At 43.1% G+C, this 13,307-nt stretch overlaps 1 protein-coding gene and 1 long non-coding RNA gene across 2 annotated transcripts in view; one reads left to right on the plus strand and one right to left on the minus strand.

The window, feature by feature from the left end:
- LOC143352662 (uncharacterized) overlaps nucleotides 1-13,307 on the minus strand; it is a 607,068-nt gene that overhangs the window by 587,964 nt on the left and 5,797 nt on the right. The window lies entirely within an intron of this gene.
- Nucleotides 1-13,307, plus strand: part of LOC143352657 (dipeptidase 1) — a 156,664-nt gene that overhangs the window by 105,437 nt on the left and 37,920 nt on the right. The window contains exons 7-8 of the mRNA XM_076785335.1: nucleotides 9,844-10,020; nucleotides 10,661-10,745. Coding sequence (XP_076641450.1) covers nucleotides 9,844-10,020; nucleotides 10,661-10,745 — 262 coding nt within the window. The remainder of the gene's footprint in view (nucleotides 1-9,843; nucleotides 10,021-10,660; nucleotides 10,746-13,307) is intronic.

A 13,307-nucleotide genomic window follows, 5' to 3' on the forward strand; every position in this document is an offset into this window, starting at 1 on the left:
TTACTCCCCCTTTCATACTCAGTCTTCCGAATCATCCCTCATTATAGCCGAACGACGTCCATTGGAAACTTTTCCATCGGGGGAGCACCGAGGCCGAAAGTGCTGAGGCTTCCGGCGAAGCCTCGGTAACTCGATTAAATTTGGTCACCCTGCTGCGATGCTCTGGAAGAGTCGAAACTTCTTCGCTCCTCAGAAATATATACACAGGCTCGCGGAAGTATTCGAACGCCTTTTAAAACAGTATAACTTTTGTTTAAATTGGACCAAACGACCTGACTTTTTTTGAGAAATTAGAAGAATTGGTTTACCGAATGACGTGCAAAAAAGATTCTGAAAAAATTGCAATTGGTAAGAATTACATGAGAATATAAAAATGGCACTTTATGCAACTTTTTTATTTGAGCCTGTAACGAATATTTAAAATATGCGGTTTGTAGATCTATGTTAGTTATACTCATGGTCAAAATTTCATTGAAATCGATTAATGTTCACACGAGCTACAAATAGTTAAAAGTGACTTTTGGTCAGTTTCTGCTTAAAATCCATAGATTCGATGCGTGCCGTGTTTATCTGCGTCAACCGATTTCGATGAAATTTTCAGTATGTGTGTAACTAACATAGATCTACAAAACGCATATTTCAAATTTTCATTAGAGGCTCAAATAAAAAAGGTTTGGAATTTTTTCAAAATCTTTTTTGCACGTCATTCGGTAAACCAATTCTTCTAGTTGCTGAAAAAAAGTCAGGTCATGCGGTCCAATTCAAAGAAAGTTATACTGTACTAAAGGGCGTTCGAATACGTTCGTGAGCCAGTGTACGTACACCGTAGAATGTATCGTTACGTTTCAATGCTAAAACTCCGATTATTTCGGAATGTACCGCCTCGAGGAGAAAACGAGGCCAACGCCTTAAGCACTTAAGAAACTCTCTTCTTGTTGGTCACTAAAAACAAAAGATTAAAAGATAATAGGAAAAGTTGCCTCGCAACCTCCTCGAATACCGTAATAAACAGGAAAAAATTCGAACCGTTCCATGCTTCATGAACACTAAAAAAAAGAGTTCCCAAAGTATGTTTAATTTGTTGAGGCTCATAGCAGGATTATTTTATTCTTTGACGTCGGCTTTTGGAACAGTGTGCTAGAAGAAGTTGCTAATTGAGCATTCTTTCTCGTGGTAAAATAACTGCTTATAAAACTGACAGCATGTTTGAAGGCCTATATTTATACTGAAATAATATACGCGTTTTACAAAAAAGAAAATTTGTTTATTTCTCATAATTCTAGGTGTATGTAGCCCGTGAAAAAGATTATAGTCAAACGGTTAAAAATGGAAATGAGATGAAAACGCCACCGCACACGTACAGGGTGTCCACTAAATTTTGTCCCCGACTGTACAGTGATTATGACAATGACCTCGATCCGAAGGTCTCGCAAAAATTCATCGAACTGGTCGCGTCGCGTCGTTGGAAAGGGTCGTGTGCTCGATCCCGGTATGTCGCATCGATTCTTCGTGGCCGCGGAGCGTCGAAGAGTTTGCGGGGCCGATCGACGAGGACTCGTTTCGTCGCGGAACGCCGAGTAATACCAAGTTCTCGACACTCGGCCGCATCTGACCGATAAGTTCCGCGGAATGGCCGGCCCGGCCGGCCTTTTGAGGCCAGCTGCCAGCTTGTTTCCGAAAGTTGCCCGGCTAAATAGGCGGGCCAAGCATCGACAGTTTCGCGGAGAGGAGGGGTTGGGGGGGAGGCGCGAACTTGTCCGATAACGCCGGCAGCATGGCTCCTGGACAGAGGCGCGGAGAAGTTTTCGCCGTCGTCGTCTGCGAGGAACAGGATTGGGCCGGATGGACAAGTGGCGGCTGACGACTACTCCCAGCCTCGATCAAAAGTCCTGACGAGTCCTCGCCCCCCCCCCCCCTCTTCTCCGCCGGCGTAAAAAGACAAAAGCCGCTTTGTTTTATGTATCGCCCGGCCATCTGCTCGCCCGGCAACTTCCGAACAAAGGACATCGACCGCGTTGCCGTTACACCGGCAACTTTCGTCTGGACTTCTGGCCCGGCAGATGAGACCAGCTGCTTGTTGACTCCATCTCGGCAACGCTCCGGATCGTCAAAGCAGTTGTGGACCGTGTATTACAGTTCGTGTGTGATTTCTGCGGGACCGAGCTGCTCGGCGTATTAGTTCGCGCAGACGTCGAGCTCTCGCAAACGGTCTCTTAGCGATTCTAAAGCCGAGTAATGCACCGCTTTGTGTCCGCTTTCGAGAAGAAATTTAATTCGCTATTCAAGCAATAATATTGTATGTACGTGCGTAGATGGAAAGGATCGGTTAAGTCGACCTCTTTCTCTCATCTGTCACTCCTGCTTGGTTAATTAAAACCGTGCTAGGTAGTTTTTTGATGGTGAGGTGTTTTGAGTAGTATAGAAATTGTACAACTTGTTGGTAACGATAACTCTTACTTCAATTATATCGGCTGTACAAAAGATGTGACTTAAACGAGGACTAGCTGACGACTGATGGAATACAAACTGAAGACTGAAGACTCGCACGCAGAGATGGGTATTTAAGAGATGTGAAATTGGCGGTGGAAGTGGTAAATGTTAGAGGGAGAAAATTGGGGGTGAGTAGCTAGAAGTTATCCAGACGCTGTCTTAGATTGTTACGTGCCGGAAACTCGCGGAGAAAATGGGACGGGTCCCGTCGTTTGGGTCTCAAGAGTCTTGGACCCTTAGGTTAATTTATTGCCTCTAGCAAGGGTGATCGAAGTGGTTGGGACTCGGTGTCAGGTTCGGGAGACCCTTTCGTGGGTCCCGCATTGCGTTGCGTCTCAACAAATATAATTAAAGGATGTACAGTGAATTCCCGATATATGTGAACAACACGGGTCTTGTCGGCGTCATGTATCGTCCAGGAGACATACCCGAGCCGTGTGTCACTCCTAAACTAATTAAAAACATTTGTTTTAGTGACGAATGCACTATTTTCTTAAACGATGCTGTGAATCGTCATAACTGTCGTTACTGGAGTGACGAAGATCCATATCTTATCAGAGAAAGTAATACTCAATGGCCAATCTGCTTCGTTATGCTCTTATTCACGGGATTTATTTTTAGAAGTTCTGGAACAGTTTAGGACTTATAGCCGTACATTGAACCATAAGAGATGTTTTTAACAGTGAATACCGACTAGAAAAATGTATGTATAATTTTATGGAAAAATCTGGCGTTCACACTATCTTTATCAGATGAATAGATGAATAGATCGAACGTCTCCGAGGATTCCACACGCGCAACGACCACGTAGAAAAGTCGAAAGAGCGTGTCGCAATCGGTTCAAGTCGGCGACGTTAACAAATGGAGGACGTCATTCGCATGAAACGTAATCTAACATCCCGGGCCGAACAATATAGCAGAAGCCGGTCTAATGAACCCGGGCAGCAATAAATGAAAGAGCCGTATCCCTGATACAAGGAGCGAGCGCGTTTCAAAGTGGAAGGACGAGGGCCAATTTGTCATCCTGTCGGAGAATAGGACCGTCTACACGTTGTTACGCCACCTTAACCTCCGAATACACGAGGGTGGATCCCTTCAATGGGGAAAAAATGTAACTACCCTCTGACTTATGGTAGAAGAAATCGCCTGACGGCCGTGCAAGACGGAATCAACGTCGTGTGCCTAACTCCTTTGCCCTTTCTCCGCCACTTCTCATTCGTTAAACACCTCTTTGCGCGTTCTTCGAAAAGGATTTCGAAGCGTAATGCTAGACGATTTTAGTTACTATCGCTGTCTGTCGCCGAGACTGTCGTACTTGCAACAATTTCTTTATTTAGATCAGCAGGACCTCTTTGATCTTTGTGCATTTTTCGGAAAATCGGGATGTATAGCGTGGGCTAAAATTCGTGGTGAAAATGAGGAGATGGTACAGCTAAAAATAAGACGAAAATAAACAATAACAAAATTGCTTTGGAGGCTTCGTTTTCGAGAAAATTGGCTTGGAAAATTCGTCAGGTTCTCATGCATTAGTATTCACAAGAAGTAGCATCGACAGGTCATGATCAGACGCTTCAACTAATTTCTATTCAGTAGCGTATTCGATGAATGTCCAAATCCGCTTTTCTCAATTTTATTTTTTAATTATTGTCTTATTTTATTTTTTTTTAATTTTATTATGGTGAATAATAAATGTGCGAAAATGAACAAAAGTAAATTAAAATACGGCTTTGGAAAAGTGGGAGAAGAAAGGACAAAGACCGAAGAGAAGTCTATGTGCATTGCTCTTTATAGTCAGTCATATTACATGAAGTAATATTGAGAGGAGCACTTAACTTTATTCCATCGACATTTAAGCATTCTTGAGGTAAAGAGTCAGCTGAAACTGAATATTCTGTACTTTCTGCTCATATCCTTTTCACCTTTATGTTCTTCCGTGTTCATTAACTCTACCTGTGAATCAAAAGCATTCTCGTTCGTCGAATAGCAATAATAATTCTGTAATATCACAATTCTGTAATCAGAACAAAATGGAATTCGAGGAACGAATGACTACTTTTCAATTTCTAATCATTTCTAAGGAGAGAACAAAATCTCAGTTTAATGTAAAAGGACGCAAACTTTCCTGGAAATGAAAAGTATTAAAATTGAGAGAACATCTCTTGCAGTATTTTTTTAAACATTCTTTGAAAAATTCATATTTTTAACCCCTTGCCCTACAATATCGAGTCAGACTCGTGATGATGATTCTGAACAGAGTCTAATAAATATGTATTATATTAATTTCCATGAAACCGAAATAAAATTCTATTTTGTTGTAGTTGATATATATCCTTTAGAGAAAACATAGGCATACAATAAATATAAGCTATCTTTTTTTCTATGAAGTTCGTAACGATGAAGAATTTCTAATCATTATGATCACAGAATAAATAGTAGCGCAAGGGGTTAATTTGGAGTGATATTTTCAAGTGGTGCGGTCCCGATACATATTAGGGGTAACCATAAGTAATCAATTATTTGCAAAGAATTTGTTTTGCCTTTAGTTCTGTATCGATCATTGAAGAGGAAACACGTACTCTTTTACAGGTTTTGGTACAGCAGTCTGTGTACAAAATTTTTTTACAACCCTTTAATAAAATGGCGGTTTCCGTACCTTCCAAGGATCATATTCGTCATTGCATAGTTTTTCATTTGCATGCGGGATTTAATGCAACGGTAACAACAAAGAAAATTTGCGATGTTTATGGTGATGTATTGATGGTCAACAAGTGTCAACGTTGGCTCAGAAGGTGTGCTGCTGGTGATTATGATCACTCTGACAGGCCTGGAAGTGGACGACCAATTGAATTTGATAATGACACCCTAAAATCTCTAAATTTGATTTGAAAAATCCTAAAATTTGATTAGGATCCCTCTAATATTTCTGAAAACAAGACATGCAAGTAAAACTTGGTGGTTCTTCAAGGGTCTCCGCGAGAAAGCGTACACAAAGTCGGCTCGAACACAGGTAAGACGGGCCTTCCCGTCTGCTCTCAAGGATCTAGGTGTCCCGATCCCGTATAATGATAAAAGTTTCAGCCTCGGGGCTCTCCTTTGGCCGCCGCTTTCCAGAAATTCTGTATCGCAAAGCTGACAGCAACGGAACAGCTTGAACCGTCTCGGTGTTGAAGGCGAAGTCGTCTCTTGCGAGCCGAGCCGAGGCGACGCAAAGTCAGAAGGACGCGACCTCCGAAAAGCGGGATGGGACGGACGCAATGGAATTATCGCAGGCATGATAAATTGCACGAATAATTGAAGAAAAGTCCCTCGACGAGGGGAAAAAAGTTGAGAGACTCCGCGGAGCTTTGATGAAACAGCCGCCGCCGCGTTTCAAGGCGAACGCTGAGCATCGCGCGTCACTCGCACGTGTCTGGCTGTGCTGCGGAATTCTTTTGGTCCTCCCGTTCCTTTCGCGCGGCTTCCATTACCAACAAACGGCTTTTAACTGATCCCCTCCGAGTTACACTCGCTCCTTGGCCCGCTTTATCTCGTTTTAATCGGGCAAAGCGATTAAGGAACATGTGCGCGGTAATACAGTTTCGCGTTCCTCCATTTTCTCCGTTTATCCTTCCATAGAAATTTTCATCTTCGTGGACCATCTTATGAACAGCAAAGTAAGGGAATTTATTTCACCGACATGACGATTCTTCGTTGTAAACGTGATTCAGCAGTGTTCAAGGTAGATGCTTTTGACGGTTCCCTGACGAGTATGGCTAGATCTATTCAAATTTGTATGCATCAATTTTTCTTTCACTTACCCCTTTTTTATCAACATTTTTGTACGTACTTCTTAATAGAAAATCTGAATTGAGAACGAACGTTTGTAACTCTAGATTGATCTTAGTTAACACAATCGCCTGTTTACATTAAAAAAAGGATGTAAACCTCCTATATGCATGAAGATACAGTGATTTCTCTATATATCTCGCCAAGGCCTGGATGATAAACGTCGCGAAATAATCAACCGTATCTATTTCAAAAGGAAACATGTATCTCTTGATGTAAAAAATTTTGCTGTTTACTAATAAAGGACCATTGAATCTGAAGATATCACTTTTGTAACGTGGAAACGGATCTTTTCCTTGAAAATATACCCTCGAATTTCGTCCACGTTCTCGCACAAAAATTACAAGGAGTCAGCGCGAACAGGTCGCAACTTTGAACAGCGAAGTTTATCGCGTTGTTACATTAACGAAGCATTTCCGTTCAGCGGACGCTTTCCCGAAGATAGCACGGAGGAATCGGGATTCATGGGATAACTGTCCCATCCCCGTTAACAAGAACTGCTTTACCAAAAGGTACAGCAACTTCGCTAATTTCGTGATAATGGCCGGCGTAGTTAGCGATAAATTCGTCCCCCGGCTAATTTCCCTCGAACGCAAGGACACGGGAAATCGTTCGACGACCGCCGCCGATGAAAAGAACCACACCTCGTCGTCCCCTCGGATGTCTGTTGCGGGGGGGAAAAACGAATTCTTTGTGTGATACGAGAACGGGAAATGAGAACGATGACCGAGAAGCATCGAGGTAAACTGGAATCTTGAAAGGAATAGCACGGGATTCGGTCCGTGACGGTGCTGATTTAACAAAGCATCTCCTGTTTAATGGATGCGATGCGCTCCAGGAAGAAGGAATGCTCTTGGAATGCGAACGATAACTCTGTTTCCGGCGGACCCCAGGGTCGCCGCGGAATGAATTGTTCGCGTGACGCTGTCATTAGCGATTGTTCCTCCGTGAGCGCGATCTGGAAGCGTCACTCTCAGAAATGTCCTCAAGCAGAATTTCTTGCGAGCCCTTGATATCGTGCAGTACCTGTCCTTCTAGTCGCCAATACGCCGCGACGCGACTTTTCCACCGCCCCAGCTGAAAAGTAGAATTTCCAGATTCTTGATCGAGAAATTTTTGACAAGTACTCTTATATTGTTCATCTTTCTGCTTTGAAGACACTTGAAAATCTACAGGGCGTCCCAAAAATGTTTTACTCCCTTGGACAGATTCCTGAGGTCATTCGAAGAAACTTTTTCCTTTGCGAAAATGTTCACCGCGGCTTTGTTAAGGAGTTATTAACGAAAAACACGGACCAATCAGAGCGTGACATTGGCGTTGGGCGAGCCGGAATCCGTCCGCTGCAGCCGCGCTCTGATTGGTCCGTTGATAACTCCTTAACAAAGCCGCGGAGTGACCTGCGGAATCACCCCTGCCACAGAAGTACAAAAATTTTGGACACCCTGTATAGAACCAGAAGTTAACATAGATATTGACTATGCCTGTACAGTCAGCGAAACAAAAGGGAAGAAACAAAAATATTTTTGGTAGGCAGCATTTTACTGAACGTCAGAATAACTGTAGACGCTTATTGCAGCCTCGAGCCTGGAAATGAGGCGTCTAATAAAGTTTGATGAGATTTCCCTCTCCTGTGCCACGGAAAAGGATTTTAATACAGTCAATGAGTTTTTTCCAATTCTAACTTTGACAAATTAGTTCGCGAAACTTGTCTGCCTATATTCGGTAGCCGACTAATTTGGCGCGCACGGTGTTTTGCACACCGCGAACACGCCGCGACGATGCCGATGGTTCCAGCAGAAGAGGATGGGCCGAGCAGTCGGGGGCTGTTTTGTTCCAGCGAAATGACAAGTGACAACGGTGAAATCGAATTTTATATTAGCAGCCGTATCGCGGAAGCCTGACGGCAGACATCAAGGACGATATTTCACGTCGCGACGGCATGCCAGCTAGCTCTCTCCATCTCTCTCTCTCTCTCGGCAGGACCTATCGGAAATCTCTTATCCGAGCGAAATACAGGTTTCTGGACTCGATTTCCGCGGAACTGCTCTCTCGAACTCGATACATCTGTCGTTACCTTTATATCCCTAAATATACCGTTTCAGCGCGAAACGAAAAATCCACCGGGAGGAGGGTATTAGCATTTCTCTAAAAATTCGCCATGCGTTGGGCGAGAGAGCTCTCCGAATTCTCTTGGAATTCGGAATTCCTGGCAAACAGACGGGCTCAGGGAACCGTCTGTCTGCCGTGACTTTCAATCTGATTGAACGACGCCGGCAATAAGTGTCACGGATCACGCGTGAGATCGCTGTGGAACCAGGGACGGCACATCTCTCGTCTTCAAAGAGCAGAAACACTTCTTTCCTCCTTGACAGAAAGGATCCGGCCGAATCCTGTTTGACTTCGCAAGAAGAAACTGTATCGACGTAACGGATGGGTATCGGTCGGTCTACGAAAGAATCCTCCATTCTTATCGCCGCTTCCTTTCGAGAAAGAATCGTCATAAGCCCTGTTAATCCGGGATTATCGAGTTCGGTGAGAACCATCAGCATGAATTTCTTTCTCGAACTGCTTTACATAGAAATGTCTCTCAATTTCGAGCTCTCTTAGCCGAGAGCGGGGAAATTCTCTCGGTTGGGATTATTCGGTGATATTTTGCTGCTAACATATTTATACTGTTTGATAGTAAATTAATCTTCCTCGAAATTCTTCAAAACGTTGCCCCTTTATTTCTTTTAAGACAAAAAAAAACCCTTAGCTCATCTTATTCCTAAATTCCCTGGATTTCCCTGGAAGTTCTTGTAACAATCGTTGCTATTTGCAAGGAGATTCTTTTAGTAATTGTTCGTTTTTGGAATTCCTCTCAGAATTATTTTCTTCCTTCCAGAATTACATACCTTCGCGCATTCCTAAAAGACTGTGAGAAGAATTCTAGGGATTCAGAGTATTTCCGATGACCTTATATAATTGTTGACTTTCACATTTTCTAAAAACCCTGAGGATTCTAACCCTTCGTATTCCCAATAACCTTGGGGGAATTGTAGTCCTTTGGATTTCCAATCAACCTTAGGAAGGTTGTGAAACTTTTGTGTTCTGTGACCTCTTGAAATGACGCCATTTTACATTTTCAATGACCTTGGAATGTCCCCTCTTGTAACCCTTAAAAACTCTTCGGGTATCCAACAATCCAGTGACCAGTTGGAAAACGTCATATAGATTGAGAAAATCCGAAGAAATCTGCGGTAACCCATCTTATCTTGTACCGCGATGTACGTTGCTTAACCTGTAATAATCATACAACGAAGCACACCTCGACGCAGTCACTCACTGTACCGACTACATTATAATTACTTTTGATATACCTAGAACAACTTTTGCTCTTTTCCTTCGCTGCTCCTTGGTACTTCTCAAACTCTCATCACCTGTTCAAGAAACTCACAGATCCATTATTACACATCAAATCCACTCTCGAGCTTCTCGAAGCAGTGAAACACGGTCTCGAGATTCACCAAAACCGTCGAACATTTCCAGAGTGTCGTCCTCGAGATGAATCGTCTCGGAATGATGGTGGACCTGTCGCACGTCGCCGTGCCCACGATGCTGGTCGCCATGAGGACATCGAGAGCACCGGTGATCTTCAGCCACAGCAGCGCCCACGCTCTTTGTAATTCCTCGCGAAATGTGCCTGACCACGCGCTGCGACGTTTGGTGAGTTACTATCATCCCTGCAACCATTCATTTCCCAACGTGTTGAATTGAACCTTAGACAATTAAACTTGGTTTCACAATAGAACTAACTTAACCTAAGTTAACCCTTAGCACTCGAATGGCGACTGTAAGGCGTCACTAAAAATTGCTTGGTTTTACAATAGAACTAACTTAACCTAAGTTAACCCTTAGCACTCGAATGGCGACTGTAAGGCGTCACTAAAAATTGCTGTATCATTATTCAGACTATTTTTTACATTACTAAATTTGTTTGCACTTAATAAATTACTAAACATTTCAGTATTATACGGGTAAATAACATGGAAAAAAATATATAGAAGGGAAATATTCTAGGTTGGAAGAAATGTTGCGTTTTGGAGTTAAAATAGCTTCGAGTGCAACTGGTTAAGAGTTACAATAGTGCCTGTGGATAACTGTCTCGTTTAACCCGCTTCTGCCTTTCTCGCAGAAAAAAAGTGAACAAAAGTGGAATTCGTATCTCACTTTCCGTGAACGTATCTCACCCTAGTTCTCGAAAGATGCGAGAAGCTCTGTCGCAGATTCGTGTCGTAGCAATCCTCCGAATCTGTGACACTTGCAGAGACATCACTGTACATCGCAGTCTCTCTTTCTGTTTCAGGCGCAGACCGATGGTATAGTTATGGTATCCTTCTACCCTCATTTTATCAGCTGCGGCGAGAAATCGACGTTGGAGGACGTGGCCGGTAAGAGCTCTCGAAACTCGTTTCGCGATATGTCACGGCCGGACACCGTTTCGCTGGAAATAACGTAGTAATTCCTGGAAATTCCTTCGGACACTCCCCCCCCCCCCCGGCGGAAGGGTTTCCACGTGACAGACGCGGCAAATAGACAATTTTCATGCCAGATACGGGATTATTAAATCGTAGACGTTCCCCTAGTCTTTTTCCATCGAATCTCAATGTGTCCAGCAAAATGCTGAACACTCGACGTTTTTGCCCGGGTTATATTTTACCGATATTGACAAGCCAGGATCGATCGGTTGTATCCTCGACGTCTTCATTAGTCTCGAGTGGAATTTTTAATGTGCAGAAACTTTGCATCGATCGGAATGAATTATTGCTACGAATTTTATCGGTGGGTACAGTTTAGTTCTATTTTTTTTTTTCTTTTTTAGTTTACAGTAATTTTTATGCGTTGTTCAGGTGTACAGATTTCCAGTGGGTTTGTATATTTATCTTCTTGGATGTACGTTGAAAAGAAAAATGGCGTGGATATGTATATTCGATCGTTGTAATTATGGAGATATGTATTAGGATGGAGTTATGTCTCCGTCGGAATACTTTCGCAAACGACTACACGCGAGAAATTGATAGTTTTATGACGTGCTTCAGTAGTTTCGAGTAAATGGAGTGGCGGAATCGATAAAGGGGAATAATGGAAAAAGTTCATGCACGTGTTTACCGCGAGCCAAAGTTGCGAGACCTCTGGCCTCTTGCACAATAACACACGAATTTATAATATTTATGAACTTGCTTATCGGTACGTAGACTTGTACAGAAGCATATTAATCTACAAAAGTTTAAAGCGTGTATTATATTTGCATTAGCCATGCATATACTACATTGATCCACTGACTCGATAAGTTCCATTAAAGTTACTACCTTTCGCTCTCTAATTAATGGAAAACTTGGTCCTATAATTATAACCGGCGTTATACCAGCGGATCGATTTCGTTCTTCGTAACTTCATTATTGTACCTCTTGAACAAACTTAATTAATCGCATCGATCGAAAGTTCCAAAGAAGTCTGAATTAAAGACAAAGAACGAAGTTTCCCAGTGAAAACACGAATTTAAAATATCACCAATATTTCGACGATTCGTTCACGGAGTCGGAGCCCAGGACATTATTAAAAATTTCACAAGTTCATTAACTCCGTTTAATTCGTATCGACCTTTGAGACGATTATCGACCCGTTAAATAATCTCTGTAACTCTTCGATTCCGATTTAACTTGAAACATTTTTGTTATAATCCTCGTTTAATCGTCAATATTTTCTGATTTTCACGTTTCAAAAATTCCACCGGAGAAAAGTGAAATCCATTTTTCGAGCTCGAAATAATCAGCGGAAATGCCCTTTACAAGCGTAATACCTTTGGCAAACGCCACACCCGAAACCGGAAGCGCCGCGATTAAAGTCAAACAGGATCCCTGTTTACGGGCTCACTTTTTCTCATCGTGCGCGGGTAAAATTAGGCCAAAACCACACGGTGGCTGGTAAAGAAGCACCCGGTGTGGAGCTTCTGGCCTTACGTTTCCGTGTAGAGGCGGGAATCGGCGCGGTTCGGCTTGATAAAGTTCCCCGGCTAATTCTTTCTCTTTTCTGGACCAATCAGGGCTCCCCTCGGCTTCCGTTTCACGTATTGTAGCTTTGACCGCGCCACTATCGTCGTCCCATATTCCAGGATAAAAGCTAATTGAAGGGGACGCTGGAATCGCGTCTAAATTGTTCTCTCCCCCCCACCCCCTTCCCCTTCCCCCGCCACTGTTCCCCGTTAATATGGTTTCCTACGGCTAAGCCGCGGCTTTCATTCGCCCGGTATCTGGAGACCGAACGTCCCCCCGAACGTCCCCTGGACGTTCCCCCACAGGGACGCGACACCGCAGGGAAGATCCCCCGGATAACCGGCAATTTTCTTATACGCCGAGCTTGTTCTCGCCGGTACGTTCGGATCCTACGAATGGCGTATAAAGAGCAATCGCGAGCGAATGAACCCGCGGGAGACTAATGGCTCCGTCGGCCGAGGGGACGAGAAAATGGCGATACCTCACGCCGAAGCAAATCGATGCCCTCGCAAATATATCGCCCTCCGTCCAGAACCTCTACGTTCCCACCCCTCGAGGAATCTCGGGAAAATTAGAAACGCGTTACCCAGGATTTTCTGTCGTCACTGGATCTCCCTTCGCGATATACGACCGAAAAGGTTCATATCCACGATCGAAGCGGTGGATGATGTATGTTACCATTCCGTACCTGTAGATTTTTATACTTTCGTATTCTTGAAAGCTATGCTTCAACAGAGAAAAGTTTCTTGCAAATCATAAACAGTAGAAGAAAATAAAACAGAAAAAAGTAATACTGTATATAGTATATATATATATAGTAATACTGTTATTCTGCAAGCTTCTGTAATGACGTTTGTAAGCTTTTTGTGTTTGCATTATTTTTTTGTAGAAATGAATGTGACCTTCAATTTTTCATATGGATTGTTTTTTTTTTTTATATAATATGAAAGCCTGTGTCAA

This window comes from Halictus rubicundus, chromosome 3 (assembly GCF_050948215.1).
Source record: "Halictus rubicundus isolate RS-2024b chromosome 3, iyHalRubi1_principal, whole genome shotgun sequence".
NCBI lineage: Eukaryota > Metazoa > Arthropoda > Insecta > Hymenoptera > Halictidae > Halictus > Halictus rubicundus.